This window comes from Rhipicephalus microplus, chromosome 1 (genome assembly GCF_043290135.1).
Source record: "Rhipicephalus microplus isolate Deutch F79 chromosome 1, USDA_Rmic, whole genome shotgun sequence".
NCBI classification, from domain to species: Eukaryota; Metazoa; Arthropoda; class Arachnida; order Ixodida; family Ixodidae; genus Rhipicephalus; species Rhipicephalus microplus.
In genome coordinates this window covers 98,068,853-98,088,404 of record NC_134700.1, presented here as the reverse complement: position 1 = coordinate 98,088,404, position 19,552 = coordinate 98,068,853, and the positions used below count along the sequence as shown (strand labels likewise).

At 43.0% G+C, this 19,552-nt stretch overlaps 1 protein-coding gene across 1 annotated transcript in view; it reads left to right on the top strand.

The window, feature by feature from the left end:
* The first annotated feature begins 1,668 nt into the window (after positions 1-1,668).
* The window catches only part of LOC119185176 (ribonuclease H2 subunit B), a 31,519-nt gene continuing 13,635 nt past the window's right edge, over positions 1,669-19,552 (top strand). The window contains exons 1-8 of the mRNA XM_075886003.1: positions 1,669-1,873; positions 2,413-2,475; positions 2,943-3,047; positions 3,671-3,735; positions 9,150-9,261; positions 9,707-9,877; positions 15,026-15,107; positions 16,846-16,906. Coding sequence (XP_075742118.1) covers positions 1,798-1,873; positions 2,413-2,475; positions 2,943-3,047; positions 3,671-3,735; positions 9,150-9,261; positions 9,707-9,877; positions 15,026-15,107; positions 16,846-16,906 — 735 coding nt within the window. The 5' untranslated portion in view covers positions 1,669-1,797. The remainder of the gene's footprint in view (positions 1,874-2,412; positions 2,476-2,942; positions 3,048-3,670; positions 3,736-9,149; positions 9,262-9,706; positions 9,878-15,025; positions 15,108-16,845; positions 16,907-19,552) is intronic.

Below are 19,552 nucleotides of genomic sequence, written 5' to 3'. Positions count from 1 at the left end.
AAATTTATTCTTTCCACTTGTTCTTTCGTTTGGAGCAGCTGAAGAGCTAGGACTTTAGTGACAGGCACGTTTGCGAAGCCTTATACAATTTAGGGAAACAAAATGAGTATAATCTTAAACGTAAACATAAATTTCTTTCACTTTCAAACTTGTTGGTTTATTGAGCTTTTTTCTTTATTTATTATAATTTTATTCTTATTTTCCCAATGTGTTCGTTTTTAAAACAGCCATTTATAAACGTATTCGACTTGTATAACAATTTTGTCTATAAAATAAGGTACCGTTCGTTTTATGGCCATTATAACCATGGTTGGTTGCGCCAAGACTTCAAGGAAGAACCAACCAACCAATGTTGGTCAAAATGTGCCTTAAGTGCCCAAAATAAGTAGTGCCCAAAATCCGCCAGGCCTGCGCGGACCGCGCAGCAACAGCTGTCCCAGCGAAAGCTGGAAGAGAGGCCTTATAGAATCATTTTTATACATTCTTTGCGTAAACCTATATAATAAGCTAATGGACTGGTCAAACACCTGCTTAATGAATTTTTTTGTATGTTTAACGTATTATACATTAATACTTTATATATACATTTAAATAGCTTTAGGAAGCAATTTGTAAAGTGACGTCACTTTCGTGCGGCGCATGAGCCACTTCTGTGTGGGTCTGGCTGCTGTGCCGCGCGGCGCAGGAGACACTGCCATAAAAAAAATGTAGACTGATTGACTCTTAAAACACCTGCTTAGTAAAATTTTTGTAGGTTTAACGCATTATACATTGAAAATTTATACAAATAAATAGGTTTAGGTAGTAATTTTTTTAAGCGACGTCAATTTTGCGCGACGCAGAAGCCACTTCTGTGTGGTCTGCCTGCTGCGCCGCGCTACCCAGGAGACGCTGCCAAATATTTTTGTGTAGTAGCTATTCTTTGGACAAGCGTGGTACCCGCTACATGAAAGGAGTTTTGTGCAGTTTTTTTATGCTGCGGCTGCTAATGATGAAGAATAATACCTAATGCTATTGTTAGGGAGTCGGAGCATTCGACGACCCCCTCGTTACGCAATTTGGATTGTGTGACGACAGGTTGTTCCTTTGCTGTTCTGAAATGCTTCATTACGCACATTAGTGCGATTCCTTTCTCTACATATGAACCTTGCCTTGGATCACTTTGCTGCGGTGGTTCATACACCGGCGTAGCTCAGTGATAGAATACTGGTCTGGCACGCATGCAGGTATACCGGGGTTTGAATCCCAGTTGTTCCTCGGTGGGTTTCATTCATTTTCTTCTTATTTCGTGTGATGGTGGTTACGGACACAGGTGGCGGCGGTGGACAGCAACGTTTGTTGTGATCTCGTAACAGCTTTCGCTAAAAAAACCGGGTGATGCGCAGAAAGCTTGCAACGCCTCCGATCCTGGAGGCAGCGCTAAACCACGTTAGGCGCCGGAAGCTTCTAGATGGGTGTGATGGGTGTACAAAAGGGGGTGAAGAATTAGTATCCCGGCTGAACTGTGATGGTTTTCACCTTCAAGTCGTCTTAGAGAATAACACGAAAAAATCCCAAAAGGCCTTCCTTTTTTATCTTTTTGGTGAAACGCAAAGACTTTTGTCTACATTAAGTTTCGATTTCGGTTGAAAAGCCGAGTTAAGAACAGGCAACACTGGTATCCCGCTTTCCCGCGGAAATGGTGCGTGCGCGATCGTGAGAGCGGCACGCATTTAACTGATTGCTCCCGCTAAATGCAGAGGCGTCAGCGCAGTTGTGTTTTCTGCGTTTGAATTTTCTTCACATCTTATATAGGCAATGCCTAGACCGCGCAACGGTGACGTTACCACGTCGGAAGGCTCTCAGGAGCCGCTGAGGTTCTTCGTGCTGCCAAGTGAGGACAATCGGTTGCGCATTTTGCGCTGTGATTTCTCTTTCGAATCGTGTGATTACTAACTTCTCACAAAGTTTGCACGAGGCTGGATGAATGATGATCGGCCATCAAGAGCTATCTTGATTTTAACTGAAAAGTGGTGTATGCTTTCGAGAGATCTTTAGTTGGTGACACTGTTGGACTCGGCGCTCTCAGTCGTGGTGATTACTGGACAAGCGGGAGGGGGGGGGGGGGACATCGCTGTCGCGCGGTTATGCTACTTCAACCTGTCTTTTTTGTCTGCAATAAACGGCATACGCATGCTGTGAAAAATGTCGCTTAAAAAAAAAAACATGCACGCAGTCTTTCTACGACGTATCTTAGTTGCATTTCGAAAGAGCTTACATCACCGTTCGCTGCTGGAATCCCTCGCACGCATGTAAACATCCGAGCATGAAATCGCCAGTTTGGAGCCTTTCTTATACCTAACATGTCTTCGAAATAGTACAGGTTGAAAAAAAAAATGCAGTTATTATACCGCTCCTTCTTTCCCCTTGTAGATAAATACGCAGCAGAAGACGAACAAACACACAGTATCGTGCCACTGCCACATCCAAAAACAGGTAACATTTTATGTTCAGTGACATTGGTATTCAAGACTTTGCTCTGTACCACGACAAGTACAGCTGGCTAATGAGCCAGCATGTACTACACCTATGCATTCGCATATCCTGTTTTAATATACTGCCCTTGGCGATTATGATTAGCTACTTGATAAATTCTGGTTTCCTGCTGCTGAACAGCTTTTATTCAGGCTACGTGGAATAGTGAAGTGCTGTTAAAACATTGTAGGCTGATCTTGTATTAATGGATGGCATTGTTCTGATAACATACAATTTTCCTGTCCCAATGCTAATTTCATTAGTGGCATCTTATACACAATTACTCATGCTCAAGTGCATGGAATCTTTTCCTTCATAGATTAGGTCAGTTTGTGGCACTTCATAAATATTTTTCTCGTTGAAGACGATTTCTAAAATGCTGTTTGCATCACAGTTGATGTACTCTAATCCTCCACCTATTCCTTTAGAGACATCGTCACTGTACCTGAAAGCAGACTCGGGTGAATACCTAGAGCTAGTCAAATTCAAGGAGAAGCGTGGATCCTGGATTGTTGAAGACTTTGTGGAGCCAGGTATAACATATCTTTACACAGATAATGTGCAACCAACTCTTCATGATTTTTTTTAGATTTGTGCATAACTATGCTTTGTTCTTTTTACTCAAAGCAATTCAGTGTTCCCTTGCTGGTAAGAATAATGCTGCCTGTTGTTTATGCGTAAGGCAGCTGGCGGGCACATTTTTTTATTCTTGAAAAAATTGGACTGTGTTCAAGATTTCATAGAGTGATAGCAGAGGCAATGCAGGATATATGATTGCGATGCACTTTCAATGTGGATGAGGCACGCCATGGCAATATAGTGTGTCTAAGCTAGCGCCATGAGCTCTGCAAAACTTTCTTGTGTGAAGAATAGAATTCATGACTTTGGGTTAGCTACGTGATACTAAGTTTGAACTTGAAGCAACGCAATGCCTGCATTGCTCAGTATTTTAGGCTTGCCTTCCACTGGCAAGTTTAGTTCGCGCTGTGCAGAACTACAGAAATATTTTCTTGTCTGTCTCTTAGATGACGCTTGTTCACAATCTCTCAGTGGTTTGGCCAATATTGAAGGTGTGCCTAATATCTCTGTGTCAAGATTGCATACTGTATTCTTGACTGTTGCAGGGACTATGTGTGACATGTTCTCTCTATGACAGATGGGTCACTGTATGTTGCCACTCCCATGGATCCCCTCTTCTTTGCTGTTGCTCTTTTGCAAAAGGTAGATATCCATGTTTTGAACGTAAATGATTGTGGTTCAGTTTTGTGGGGTCATTGTGTACATAATGTGCTCTGACGTTGCCATGGCTGCCATGTCTGAGTATCTGTTGGTTGAGACACCATGTACCCTCCTACTCGAATGCGCGGAGCAAGAAACTAACATGAGACTAGTGCCGCTGCCCCTCGCGTTCCTTTTGTATTCACTCTTGGTGCAGCTGGCGAACAGAAAAAAGTAGAAGGGAAGCACAAAAGAATGCGAGGACCGAGTGACTGCATGCCCTGCCCTGCACTGACCTTCTCTAATGAGATGAAAAGTCCAGGTCACTTCCTTGTCTGGGCACCCAGCACCAAGAACCTGTCTGCGAGGTCATGGGAACACTATGTATAACTGATTGCTAACTCATTGCACTGTAGTCCATCGATTTCTTCCGAGTAAGTGAATTCTTCAGTACTCGTACATTTGGAGCGACCATATTTAAGACGTAACTGCAAAATAAAGAAACGGCGTGTTGAAGTTGTATGCATGGTACAGCTAGGACACTGGTTGAAATTAATATACAGTTTAACCCCTTATAAGAGACATGCACAGGGCAACAATTCTCATCTAATATGAGACGTCTCTTACAAGCAGGGTACCACGTTTGCATTTCCTTACCAACACCTGTTTCAAGGTAGGCACAGACATGTCTTGTATACCCATTTGTCTCTTACATCAGTGTCTTATAAAAGGATTGGACTGTATATATATTGGAATAACGATAATTATGAAGACAGCATAAGTAGCTTTGATATTGCTTGGCTGGAAATGTGCTGAAGGCAAATACTGGAGTCTAGGTTTGTGGCTTTACAGCCACATTCATACTTGAGCCTTTGTATGTAAAATGGGCAGAAAATACCATAACAAGTGGAATGGAAAAGTGGTGCCTTTTATTCGCCCACCGAAATTTGCGTGTCACCTTCATTATTTATAGCTTAATCTTTCATCTTTAATATCGAAGGCCATGTCACTTGATAAGGAACTTATGACAGTACCTGCTGCATGAGCCACTGACCTACATTTGCTATGATAAACGCAGCACATCCTCACCCTACAGCTACTCTTTTAGCACTGCATGTGTAAAGTGGTGCCTAGACACAAGCAAAGCATCTGATGCACAATGTTTGCTTAGAAATTTTCCCAAAATAAAATCGTGCATCAATCGTGCTGCGGAATGGCAGTCATAACAGTAAGCCTGCACTGTAGCCCAAGGCTAGTCGGCCTCATGTGTAATGTCAAAGCTGTCGTCATTGTGTTAATAACACATTGTGAGTCATAAAGTGTGTGTCAATGTGCCCACATGTTTGTTGCAAAAAGCCATTTCCATAATTCATCAGCCGCAAGTGTCAACCATGTAGGACAGTGGCCGTCAGCCGGCAGACCTTGTGCAGTTTTCTGCTCGTATGCCAAAAGCTGCATTTATGAGCATAGCTATTGCACCATGGGGCCAGCTGTAAAAAAAAGAGCGAAATTAGATTTACTGTACCTTCCTGATAAAATATACAGTAATAGCTCCAAATTACGCCCGGTTCTCAGGCGTGGTGGTGTCTATAACCACACTCGCACCACCGCCACATCGAAGTATGCGCAGCCTATGCATTCGTTTGGATTAAGCCATGACGCCATGAGGAATTTTCAGACCACTTCTGCAGCTTTTGTGGTTTCTTTTGGTTTGATGGTAAAACACGCTCTCCGCAGAGGCTCGGGACTTCTAGGCCAATGAGTGGTGATCAGCTGTAGCGGTGCATCATTGGCTGACATAATCTGTTTATGAAATTCTGCTGGTAGCTCGTTTCATGTGTCGCACGCCATGTGATTAAAGGGCCACTCACTAGGCTTGACAATTTTGAGCTGACAAGCGCAATGCGTAGACGAGGCGATCATGATCATGTCTGCCAGAATTTGCAACGCTACGAGCCGTGGAAATGGGTCTAATTTCAAGATGAATGCTGCTCCCCCTCCCTTCTGACGGCGCACTTCCAGAGAATGAGGGGATGAGGTGCACGTATGAATGGCCCTACGTACACGGCAATGCTCTGATGTTGGAAACATTGGCACGTCACATGGCAAAAATTATTTAACACGGCATGCGTAAATTATGTAATTTATTGCTTGAAGAAATTAATAAAGCTCTAGATAAATAGTTAGATTCAATAAAGAAATGTGAGCATCTTTTTTCCATTTTTCTCCCGTGAATCGCAACGAGATGCGGGGCCAATGTGTTGGCGTTTCGCATGCGTTCGTATACCCGCGGTCAGCACATCGAGTAGACGACCGCCGTGGAACGCTCCTACGCGTTCGCGCACTCATTGTGCTCATCCATTCTACCCCGTCTAAGCCAGGGTTTCCAAACCATCCCGCAGAAACAGGCAAAAGACCACAAAATAACGCTGGTCAACAAGGAAACGCCGCTCGCGTGCTCGGGTGTTGGACTTGTTCGGGGACGTCATGCGTACGTGACCTCTTAGTTGGATGCCTGAGAGGGTGGGAGAGATATTTGACTTGCGAAGGCTACGCGGAGGAGCGGCAAGGTTTTGAAGTTGCCTCCTCTCATTCTCGTTTTGCGCCGCTTCAAAAAAACCATTTTATCAGCTGCTGATGAACCGATTCAAAAAATATTTGTGGCAAAATGTTCCTCATCGGACACCCAACTACTTCCACTGTCTAACTAAAATTTGGTATAGGTCTTGGTGAGTGGCCCTTTAAGGCAATATTCAATAATCAATCATAAGGTTCAGTTGAATCGACTTGGAAGAAAAGGAGGCAAGCTTTGATCTTTGGAAAACGCATATGAAGGAACCGTATGAATTTTTAGCATTGAGGCATGGATACCAGCCTAAAGGGATGCAAAGATGCCTCTTGTCCACCCATACAAAATCCTGCCAATGCTCATGTATTGAGGCACAGTTGTATGTGACAGTGTTTGTGAGTTCTGTTAATATAAATATATTTGATTAATATCATGTTGATAGATTCATGCAGGAGGCATGTACTGTGAGGACCATACATTTGTTTTTAAAATGGTAATTCATAATATATGATTTTACTGACGTAGTATTCCGTTTATTAGCTTGTGTCAGAAAGAAAAGCTGCTCACCAAATATTCTACGATGTTCAATTGCATGACATCCTTCTTGAATAATCTAGTGAAATAATGAGTGCTCTGGAAAGCAATTTTCCATGAAAGTTTCAATGACCCAGATACTTGTGTAGCTCATCACAAGAGTTCGTATTAGTTACCCAGGTGTGTAAGTGCAACTTGTTTTTTTAATGTACTCTCATATGTGAACTCAGCTGCTCCAGGTTTTACCTACTTCTAAGTACTTCAAAATGCAAATTTTTTTCTGCTCCAGGCATTGCTCCAAATCGGTACTCCTTGCTAACGTCACTAACCATAAATTTATTAGTACCTGGCAATGCCACTGGCTGTGCAAACCACCCAATCAATACGTGATGAGTTTTTAAATGCGCTGACCATGTGGCTCTTGTAACGCTCACAGGCTTTGTTGAATCCAAAATTGAGTGCAAGTTATCTCCTCTAGCTCAAGTGAAGCTTTAGTTTAGTGGGCCAAAAGAAATAGCAAGTTCGAAACGCACATGCATGATATGCTAAATGACTCACAGCGTTTTAACATAGTCACGGTGTTCAAAATTTGACTTTGCCATGTTTCCGTGGTTTGTATAGCCTTCATGAAACGTGACGGTCTTGGGCGTCTGCTTCAAATTGCATTTAGTGTTGATGCTTCCGAATTCACTCCATTCTATGCACACGATCGTGTGAAATGGCTTCACTTGCCTTCAGGCAGCTTCAATGACTGAGTATTATGGATAACTAAGCAGAGTTGTCGTCATTGCTGTCTATTTAGAGTGTTGCTAGGCATAACAAGAAAACTGTTGTGCTAGTGTGGTAGTGGATGATTGAACTAAGAAACTTTATTATCATAACTGATTTTTTTTTTATCTGTACTGAAAACTGCTTTGAGTGGCTTGGCATGCTTCCTTAATTGACACCCCAGTGACCAGTGTCTAATCAAGCAATAACAGATTGAGGTGCACTTTCAAGAACTCCATGGGATTGGAAATTATGAAGCCCTTCTCTACGGTTTTCCTCACAATCATCCTGTGGCTTTGGGATGTAAAACTTCCATAATTATCGTTATTAGTGTTCAAGCAATAAATCGTTCGTGGGACATCTTAGCAACTACATATATACTTTTGGTCTTCAGGCGATGAGTCACCGGCCGTGAGGTCAAGCTTCATAGCTGTCACAATGTGTGACCAGTTCTGCTGGCTTTAAAGAAAAGCTTTTTCTTTTTTTTTTCTTGCTTGCAGGGTATGACAACCACAGCTAAGCAGTTAATTTTCTCAGCTCGTGTTTTATTAAAGGGGTCCTGCAACACTTTTTGAGCATGGTGAGAAAACGCTGCCGATCAGTAGTAGAGGCTCCCGAGAACAAGCGAGCCAAATGGTATGGTGCAGCACGCGGCCTGGAATTCGCAATAAATTATCGAAGTCGGCTAAAAATTGCTTTCTCTTCCCTTGACAAATCACGGAATATGGCCAAAAATCACACGTAGATGACCCATCTATCAGCCATTGGCTGATTTGAACATGGCGGGCTCGGTTGCTACAAGAATCGCCGCGAAAGGCCGTCACACGATCTTACCGAAAAAGTCACAAATCCGATGAAAAGAAAAAGGGCTCAAGGTTACAAGGCGCGCGTGCCTTTTTTTGTTTTTGAGCCTCCCATCCCTTCCTGCTTAGCTTCCAGCGCTTTCGTCGGGATGAGAGAAGAGAGAATGCGATTGCAGTGTGTGACAAATCTTTGTAACTCCGCTCATACTGGACGGATTCTTAAAATTTTTACGGCATTGAACTTGTGAGGCAATACGCTTTTCCAGTGAATTCATTCCATGGTTACTCAAAAAAGTGTTTCAGGGCCCCTTTAACATAGGCAGCATAAGCAGTCTCACAAAAGGTAACCGTCAAATATATTTCGCACTTGTAATACCATTTTCACATATTGTTTATCATGTTTTGAAGGTTTTTTATTGTCATTTCAACTAATACATATGAGCCACTTCTGCCACTTCAGAAATAGTGTATACTTAATTTATGATTTTCCTCCCTCTGTTTCATTAGGGGGCCATAGCCCATAACACCATTGGGGGCATAGTTTGCCAGGCAGAATGGGTGCAGAGTATCTGTTTCAACCACTAGATTTTAACATTGTGTTAGGTTCGCTTTCACTACACTTCAAACAGCTGTAAGTACGCATTATTTCTGGAAGGATGTTTTCTTTCTAAAAGGGGTTTTTCTCTTACGGATGACTTGCACCTATTTTGTCATCCTTATTTACCCATGCTCTTTTGTGACAGAGTAACAAGTTTCGGCCACTGGAGGACTTTGTGGAGGACAACTTGTATCCTAACCTTCTGAGTGTCATTAATTCCTGCAGCAGCCGTTTGCGACACGTTGCGGACATCAAAGGTATGCTTGCCCTTTATATTGCCTTAATTTGCAGTATTGAATCAGTCAAGAATTTCCTATACTTGTAGTGATGCTGGTAGCAGGTCTGGGCATGTCTATCCCTTTATTGTGTTATGTTTGCTTGGCCTCGAAGATGTATTAGGTACATTCTGTAAAAATACAAACTTCTGACATCAGGCTTTATGCAAGGTATCTCATTTACGATACCTTACATGGAGAGGCAGTTCAGTTCACACACACACGAAAAAAATTGACCCTTTCAACTGTGGAATTTTCAATTTTGTCAAACTTTTTGTCTGTGTTTCCCTATTATATAGGGCCTCAAAAGGCCACAGAAAATCAAGCAAGTTTCATTTAAAAAAAGATCCAACATAAGACAGTGAATCATTGCCACTTTTACCTAATTTTCTGTCTGGCTGACCCATTTGTGCTTGTACAAATGCAGAGCTGGGTGAGGACCGAGTGTACCGCTACAATGAGTCTAAGTGCATTGCCTGGCTTACCAAGAAGGTGAAGGCCGTGGCAGCAGCGCTCGAGTCAGCCGACATCCAGGTTGGTGCAACATGTGTCACTGCTGCTCTGGTCAGGAGCAAACGTGACACCAGGCCTACAAATGGTAAGCGTCTCCTCTTTTCCTATCAAAGGAGCTCATCTGTGATACTTCTTTTTGTGTTTTGCAGTCGACGGCTTTGTCTCGGTGCTTTACCGCCCTAGTGTAGATGGTGGCACTCGTCAAGTCAAGTAGTTGAAGTATGAGCAAATTCATTTGTGCAGAGGAACAGAGACACATGAAAAGTCTATGATTAAAAAAAAAAATTGGCTATTTTTGTTAGAATTGGGGATAATAATGCAGCGCAAATGGAGTTCATCTAGTTCGTGTGATAATTTCCTTTCTTACAAGCTTCTTGCTGGTACAAGCTGAGAGATGACTGGAAAAAAAAAGAAAACTGCTCTTAGAACATGCCACGTGGTAAGATAGGCGGAGATAACATCATTCACATGTGAGGGAAGTGCAAGAATCCTGCGCTTCGATTAAAGTTCAGGGGCCATGCTTTGCCACAAACCACTGCATTGATAAGTGCTGCATTCATTTAGTATTGTACAATCTCACCTCGGATACTTTTTAGAACATTATTCATCCATCAACAGTATATTTGGGCTAATTGTGCCGGAGTGCGACATTTTCAACTTGCTGTGCCAAGCTGTGCCGAAATTGTAAAATTACTTCGAATGAAGTTAGGGCTGTGCCAAAAATTGAGCGCTGCTTTCAGGGGTTCGTTGTTGCAGTTGTTCAGTATAGAGTCATTAGAACCTGCATTCCGCTGCATTCTGGCGGATGGCACTAGGCTGTGTTTTCACTTTGTAGGAGAGTTATGAGTAGCATGCTTGCGAAGCACGGGCTGCTAGGCAAGTTGATAACTCATCTTAACGGTGGTGCAGGAAAAACAATAGTACAAAGGAAGGGATACAAAACACAGTGCAAAGCACACGCGGAAGAGTAGCATTTGGCAATATTTTCCATTAATGTTAATCATATCGGCCAGCCAATAAATCAAATACACATTGCGGGCTTGGTTGCCTGGCACATCTCATTTATCAACTTTTAAAACTGGTGCGAATGATTTATTTTTTAATGCCATCTTCAAAAATTTACAATGGTGCATGTGCGTACACATGTTAATGGCTGTGGTGGTCCAATTTCACCGTTCGGGCCATTTTGCCTTAGTCATACCACTCTATGCCTTACAGTGCCCATTCAAGTACATTTTATAGCAACTGCACCTAAGTTCGTAGTGGTATTTAGAGCGCATAAACAGACGAGTAACCAAAGACAGAGTTGTATAGACCAAGTTGCCCTAATTTCAGTGCTTTTAAACCTAGGTTTATATTTCACCAGATTTATTTCATTTTATTGAGGTTGTTATGATTACATTTCATGAAATGCACAACACTGATTAGACCCATAGCCATAGGCTAGTAGGGGGTCTAATGGGAGAAAGTATACAAGCAGAATACAATTTGTATTAAAACAAAATAAGAACATCAAGAAACTGATTTTTCAAGAACACAAACAAAAATAGAAGAAGATATCTTATGTGTAGTAGTTTTGATGTTTTGCAAAGTAAGCTGTTCCGTGTAAATTGTGCTCTTCGGCGTATAGACTGTATCGCAAAAGCATAAATGCACGAGTACATGTCAGGTTTTCAGAAGCCTAGAATGGGAACAATTAGGGATAAGAGTTAATGGAGAGTACCTTAGTAACCTGCACTTCGCCGATGACATTGCATTGCTGAGTAACTCAGGGGACGAATTGCAACTCATGATTACGGAGTTAGACAAGGAGAGCAGAAAGGTGGGTCTTAAAATGAATCTGCAGAAAACGAAAGTAATGTACAACAACCTCGGAAAAGAGCAGCGCTTCGAGATAGGTAATAGTGCACTTCAAGTTGTAAAAGACTATGTCTACTTAGGGCAGGTAATAACCGCGGAGCCAAACCACGAGATTGAAGTAACTAGAAGAATAAGAAAGGGGTGGAGCACATTTGGCAAGCACTCTCAAATTATGACAGGTAGATTGCCACTATCCCTCAAGAGGAAGGTATATAACAGCTGTATCTTGCCAGTACTTAGCTATGGAGCAGAAACCTGGAGACTTACAAAGAGGGTTCAGATTAAATTGAGGACGACGCAGCGAGCAATGGAAAGAAAAATGGTAGGTGTAACCTTAAGAGACAAGAAGGGAGCAGAGTGGATTAGGGAACAAACGGGGGTTAAGGATATCATAGCTGAAATCAAGAAGAAGAAATAGACATGGGCCGGGCATGTAGCGCGTAGACAGGATAACCGCTGGTCGTTAAGGGTAACTAACTGGATTCCCAGAGAAGGCAAGCGGGTTAGGGGGAGACAGAAGGTTAGGTGGGCAGATGAGATTAAGAAGTTTGCGGGTATAAATTGGCAGCAGCAAGCACAGGACCGGGTTAACTGGCAGAACATGGGAGAGGCCTTTGTCCTGCAGTGGACGTAGTCAGGCTGATGATAATGATGATGACATGTCAGGCATGAAGAGGTGCCTTGACCACTCGCGTGCATTAAAGCCTCGTTATGTGTCTTCGTTGTAAAACCAATGTAATGCGGTGGCAAATTAGAGTGCGTAAAAACTGAGGCATTTGGACACCAATGAGCTGCTGATAAGCACAAGTACTACACTCATATTCGACATCGTAGAACAACAAACGGTGTGCAACTGGCATATCGCCGGCATAAATCAACAGAAAGGTGTTTGGGTTAGATGTGCTTCTTGCTACGGAGTGCTGACGTGTTCTGGCGCTGCGCTCTACAGTCTGCCAACATTACACAGTGAGCCACGCTCCTGCACAGGCATTACAACGGGAGGGAGTGATCGCGTTTTTGTCTTGCGCACTCAAGGTCATTATGCGCTCTAGAATAACTTTTTTCCCCCGTGCCATCCTTCTATGTGTAGCTTCAAGCACGCTTGTAAGGATGAGAATCATGAAATGTGAATAAAAGCTCTTGAAGCATGCAACAAATCCCTGTAACTTTGCTCATGGATTCAAGAAACTTTTGCAACAATCTTTTCATAAGGCAACAGGCTCGACCCTGAGGTCACTGGATAATCACTTGGAAAAAATTGTTAGCAATTCCTTTAAGTCCGTGTGAGCAGCATGTGCTGCTTGTACCTTTGGCTTGTTTATGGGGTTGGCCAAATAATGGTACAGGCAGCAGGCGTTAATATAGATTTTTTGCAAAGGAATCCTTATTTAAACATTAAGAATAATTTTTTTTGTTAAGCTCGCAATTGCTGTTACTGTCTTTTCTCTCCATAGGTTTTTCGAATTGAATCTGCGTGGTTGTGTGGCTAACCAGAAAACATTGTACTTCTGTCGAACACGGATATATCGAACTCGAAGAGGATCGCGAATTAGTTTGATATATGAAAAATTCGATATAAAAAAATGGAGGCTCCAAGAGCTTGCCTGTAGCGGATCATCACCTACAATAGCTGCATTCAATAATGCGAACTCTGCACACACGCCGCAACATAATGATTTATTTGCGTGAAACAAATTGCTAATCTTGGCCTGCTTCTTTGCTTTTGAAATGTTGAAGACGCTAGTCTCGATCTTATCAAGGCTGTTCAGGTGCGGCAGCCCGGTTCCCTCCATGTGACCAATACAACAGCGAATGGTGCCGAACGCTGCTGCTACTTCAGCAGCAGAGTATGCGCGTGTAGCCAGCGCCTCGTCCGGACGATCTTCCTCGTCACATGAGCTGTCGGCCTGGACATTGCCGTTCGCTTCCACAAAGATGTCCGCTGACACTTCATGTATAACTGCTGTCGGGAGGCGGAATGAGAATTCACGGAGCGTGTCGTCTGTGCGCTCGTCGTCTTCGCCAATTTCCGCAAGTTCCACTGTCTTGAAGGTTGCCTTGCGGCAGCAGTTGACCACCGTGTCCGTCTTCACGTCAAGATATCCGCGGGAGAAAACTTCGCGGAGATTTCCGGCCACTCCTTCGTCATCCACTGCTGGATGTCCTGGCCGCTGACAGCTTCACTTTCGCCAGAATTGGCTTTGCCAACAATGTTGTAGCGCTGCTTAAATCGGTGAAGCCACCCACTGCTGTCGGCCAAGTTGTTTCACCTAGTGCAGGGGCATACCAATTTGCCTTGGCGATCAGCATTGGGCCATCCACCGGAATGTTTTTCGCGCGCACTTCTCAAAACCAGGCATATAGTGCCTTTTCTACATTCCCGTGGGCAGAAGCGCACACATGACAGGCTCCCAACGTTTCCTGCTTTGCCCCCTTTGCCTTAATTGTCTGCCTTGTTTTTGAAAAAGGTACTCGGAGTGCTTTGCGGTATCCTGAAGTCATCCACGGCGGTCGAGCATTTCTCGCCCGCCTCAACACGCTGAAAAGCCTTCAACTTCGTCGCAGTCAAGGGTCTTGTGCTTCTTGATGCTCGCCATAGCTACACGGAAGTCGACAATTCAAGGAGTTTGCAGCGGCTTTGCACATTACGCATGCAAAATATAAATGCTGCTCATGCAATGGTACGTAGGTGAAGCGATAGCGGAAGCAACAAAGCACTCGCAAGGCGACTTCCACCTGCGAGGGCAGCAGTGAAAGGTGCGAGCTGTGGTTGGGTGATCAAAACTCTCAAAACAGCAACAAAAAATAAAAGAAAAGGCGAAAGGAGGGGGACGTCTGTTCCTTCGTTCCTGCTCTTCGAGCCGACGGGTACGCGAAAAAAGCGTGGAGAGACAATGAGAAAAAAAAAAAGAAGCCGTTCCGCAAGTTATAGATTGTGCAGTCCAAACCCTCTCGCTCTTACATTTTTCCAGCGTTACGAGTTTTGGTGGAGGCGGTGCCGTGCAGAAAAGGCGCAGAGATCGCCTGGCACTGCAAGTGCCAAAGCGCGCCTTCCAACTTGCTCGTGGAGCCGCGCTGCCATGGAGATCGTGGGGGAGGGGGTATCGAAGCGCACCTTTAGCTCGTGCGGCGTTCGATATATACGAAGGTAATTAAAGATACCGTTCGATATAAACGTGCGAATTTCTATACTTTTACAAAGGAATTTCGATGGGATAACTTGCGAGTTCGATACACCCGAGAATTCCATACATGTGGGTTCAATATAACCGTGTTTAACTGTATTGGCATAGCATCTCGGCTTTTCTCTGTTGGCACACGTACCTGAAATGTGCATGATTCTATGTGCTCTCTTTCTTCTTTTTCACTTCAGAGGACTACATGGTAACGGCACATTCAATAGTGGCTGACTATGTACCTCCAGCCTTGGGTTTGTTGCTGAAGTCATCGCTAGGGTATGTTATTGCGATACTCTTTATATTTAAGATGCCTAGAATGCGCTGTGTGATAAACTTGCATGCTGTCAGATTTTCATGCAGAAGAAACACTTTTACTAGGGCTGTGTGAATGGCACTTTTGAGGGTAAATCAGATTCAAATATAGAAGTCTAAGTGCAAATTGAATAAAATATTTTTATATACTTTCAGCCAGAATTACTCAGAAAAAAAATGTTGCAGAGGACCTCTAAACATATTCTCTTAAGATGGGACCCCAAAAGCATTTCTTTGGGTTAGGTGGTGTTACAGAGGAGTGCCTTTGTTAAACAGGAGTTCTATTTACCAAGAGATGAACGGGCATGCAGAATCTAAGTACAAGACCAATTATATTAGACGCAGTTGTTCGGTGTGAGCAGCAGTTCCATATAAGAGATTTCTCTTACTGAGAGTCTACTCAGTTACCTTTTTTCAATAACTTGTAACTGTAACTATACTCCATCTCCACTCAGCACTACGAAGGCTGCAAGGTGTAAGCAAGCCAGATGCTTGCGCAGCAAAACATACTTCTAACTCTGCCAACCTGACAGTTAGCAGAGTTGCGACATTTGCACTTATTCTTTTTCGCATTTGTATCGTGGGCCTTCAAAGGGTGTACCAGTAAACACCGGTAACTGCAGTGACAAGTTGCTATGGCTGTGCCCATGGAGGCACGATCGCCCACTTTGATTCGAACTTGTGCTTCCTATATTTGTCCGGTGTGCTGATAAGAACAAATAAATGGTGAAATGAGTCATTGCTTTGTGCCGGCTCACACCGACGAAGAAGCATCAGGTAAATTCTGTTGTCATGTGCGAAATCACCAGTTCGTTTAGTCACGCGTGCTCTGACAATTTGACAATGGCTCTTGGAATTAGAGCAATATAGTGACCAATACATTGCTCTTGAAGCATCAGCACATTAAACTAAAGCAAATACAGTCGATCCAAGATATACCGAGCTCAAAGGCGATTGCAAAATAGTTGGATATACACTCAAAGCTTGATATGCAAATAAAAATGCAAATAAAAATAATCTTACAGTAGGCAAAGTGTTAAAAATAAAGCTTTATACAATGGACATAACGAAGTTATTTTCGGGTAAGATGCCACTTTGTTATAATGAGGTTTGAGTGTATCAATAATTAAAACTATGAAATATGTATATTTAAGGCCTAAATTAAAGCATTGCAGGTCTCGGAACAGTTCTCACAAATTGCTACAAGCACTAACATTATAATTCTCTCACAGTATGCTAAAGAACAAGGTGGCAACTTCTTCTGTAATTTACCACGCATTATTTTGCATGCAAATAGCTTGTAAGCATTTCTGGCTTCTTGCACACCATCAAGTTCATTAATTCATCCTCATTATTTTTGGAGCTTTCCAAATGAGCATATATTCAGCCCTTTCGGCCACAACGGTGGTGTTTGAGGCTGAATGCCGATGCAAGTCCTATACCCTTTTTTTTTTTGCTTAGGTAGCTGTAACTGTAACATTGCTACTTTTTACTGGCAATGTGCCCACGACCAAATGTGCATAGCTGTGTTGATGCTTTTGAAGAGAATCTACCCACACTCTCCTTCCTCTTCTGCTGGAGCAGTTCTGCCTGCATTATGTGTGCATGTGTGAAGGGATTGATGCATAAATATTGTCATAATGTTCCCACTGATATTAGTCATAGTTGTGCAAAGTATTTGTTGTGTATTGCTCACTTGCAGCTTGGACAAAAAACCTGCTGCTGACAAGAAGGCAGAAGCACCAAGTTCTCCTCCACCTAAGGTACGGTTAGGGACTCTGAAACATCAGGCCTACACTCGCGAACAAACGGAATGCGACTGAGAAATCCCGATAAAAAATAGGTTTCATCAGGGCCATTATGTGGCTGATTATGTGGCTGCCCAGGATACGATCGATGGTTTAGGCCTCAAATTAAGCAGGCAAGGTGAATGCATGCTGTTATTATGCATACTAGTGTAAACAAGGGCCAAAGAACGCATTTTATACAACCCCAACTTATTTGCATTTCAATGGCCTGTGACTACATGTCCAAGGGGTGTTTCTCACATACAACAATTACATATACATTGTGCTTTATCTTGTGTATCCTGTGTTCCCATATTATTGTGGTTACTTTATTCTCGCGCGTCTTTTGTGTTCTCTTCGAGATTCTTGCAGTGCATCAGTGTTATTGTTTATAATAGTTCTCACAGAGCAAGCAGGGACACTTTCTCTGCTTGCTCTTTAGGGCCACTTTTGTTAGTCATTAAACTAAGTATGTGGTGAAAATTAAAACAAACAGAAACATCTTCTGACTTCGAATACTTCTAAAAGTTGCATTGGCAGCAGCGATGCAACAGCCTGTTGCAAGGGCCAGTCGCAGCGCCAAAGGCAGCAGTTTTCATGCATTTCCTTAGGACAACATACAGCTCTTTCCAAGGTGTGGGCTCAGTATAGTTCATACCCTGTGCTCTACTGCTTGACACTATGCCCATGAGGGAACGTCGCAGAACATCGTCAAAAAGATAAGACAAAATAATCCTTCATTTTTTGTTCTTTGTCTAAAAAGTTTGGCATAAGTAGTAGATCTCTTTCTTGTTATAATGTGTGGTAATCTCAATACTCCTCGTAGTCGAGACCACCATGGATTCAGGCTCAGCGAACTACAGGGCCGCGTATACTGTTGCCTGCTCACGTATAATGCACCGCTAGCAAAGCATCTAGAACTACACTACAAAAGGGTGTTTGATCGAACAACCCGCATAAACACATTATTGCCTTTGGCAGCACCCCAAACGCTGTACGTCAGCTCTCGCACACGTGCGGTACACCAAAAGAGACAACCACGAGCACGTTGCAGCTGGCAAGGGCAAGCTCTGACATGCCACTAGACAAAAGGTCCCACACGGCTGTGGTGCAAAGCACTCCTGCGACGACCATTGGGCGTGATCGCGAGAGCTAGGGCAAATCTCGCACGCCAAGGTCTACAGCAAATGCGACTCTGCATAGTACGACCACCCACAAGCACTAGGCACCGCTCTTTGGCCAATCGTACAAAACAGGAGCTAGCACAAAGGCAAACACGTCCACTGAGGATGCCGAGGCACCCAGGCAGGCTACAATCCGACAATTTCCAAAGGGTACGCAGACAGTAGGGGAAACACATGCTTACCATGCAGTGTCTGACAAAAGACAGAGCGTCCCCGGCTCGCCAGCTGTCGCAGCCCGAGACCACATGCAGCGCTGGCACGAGAACTAGGGTGCCTCAATGTGCTCCTTCGGAACATGGTGGAGACAGTGCTTTTCTGGACACCATATTGGTTCAAAGCTTCGCGTTTGCTGGCATAGCCTGGCATGCAGAGAGGGATTGCTTTCAGCAAAATTCACGGTAATTTGGCTCAGTTTATTCCATCTGGCGGTAGGACTTGCACATATAATATTGGTAACTACAGTCGACTCTCGTTAATTCAAGCTCGAAGGAAACTCCGAATTTTGTTTGAATTATCAAGAAGTTTGAATTTATTAGAAGTTCTCAGGTATGTCAATCTGGGCTGGGTGACACCACACATTATAACTAGGCATCGATTTCATCACATTTAAAAAATTTTTAAGCATTTTTAAACCCTTACTGCAGCCAATAAACAAAAAGCATAGGTGTAAGGTCTACATGTTTATTGGCCATTTACTGCTCGTGAATGCCAACTTCTAAGTTGCTAAATCGTGAATTGCTAACTGCTTCTTTGGTCTATGTGCCTTCAGCACAAACCTCTCTATACCAGGTGAGAAGCATCATGGTTTACCGTGCGTGTGCTTTATTTAAACATTCGTTTACTAGCAAAGCCTTTTTCCTCAAAGGCCTAAGGCGCTTATTTGTCATGTTTATACTGCTAAAATTATATAAGCACAAAAATTTTTAAATAGTAGTGGTAAAGCAGCAGGTATTTTTCATTATGGAACCACAAAAAGTATGAATTAACCAAATGATGAGTTTGAATTGAGAGGCTTTTAAATACATTTAAGGTATAGAGGGCCAACCAAAAAATTGAATTTTGTTTTAATTAACTGTGGGTATAAATTATCAGAGTTTGAATTATCGTAAATGTATTGTAATAGATTAGGCATGAATTATTATACAATAAGTATTTGATTGCGAAATGAAGGCACTTAGAGCGTATCTATCAGTCACTGGTTGCGTAGGTCCTCGTACTCACAGCCGATTGATTAAGTTGACGAGTATCAAAACTGACATGACATGAGAAGAACATGTAAAATACATGACATGGTCAAGAAGCTGCAACAGCTGTTTGGTGAACTTCATGTATATTAAAATTGACATGGTACAATAAGAGCATAAGAAAAATATGCATTACTGGTCATAACACGAACACCTTGTCATGCATGTCATATAGGTCATAACATACATGACCC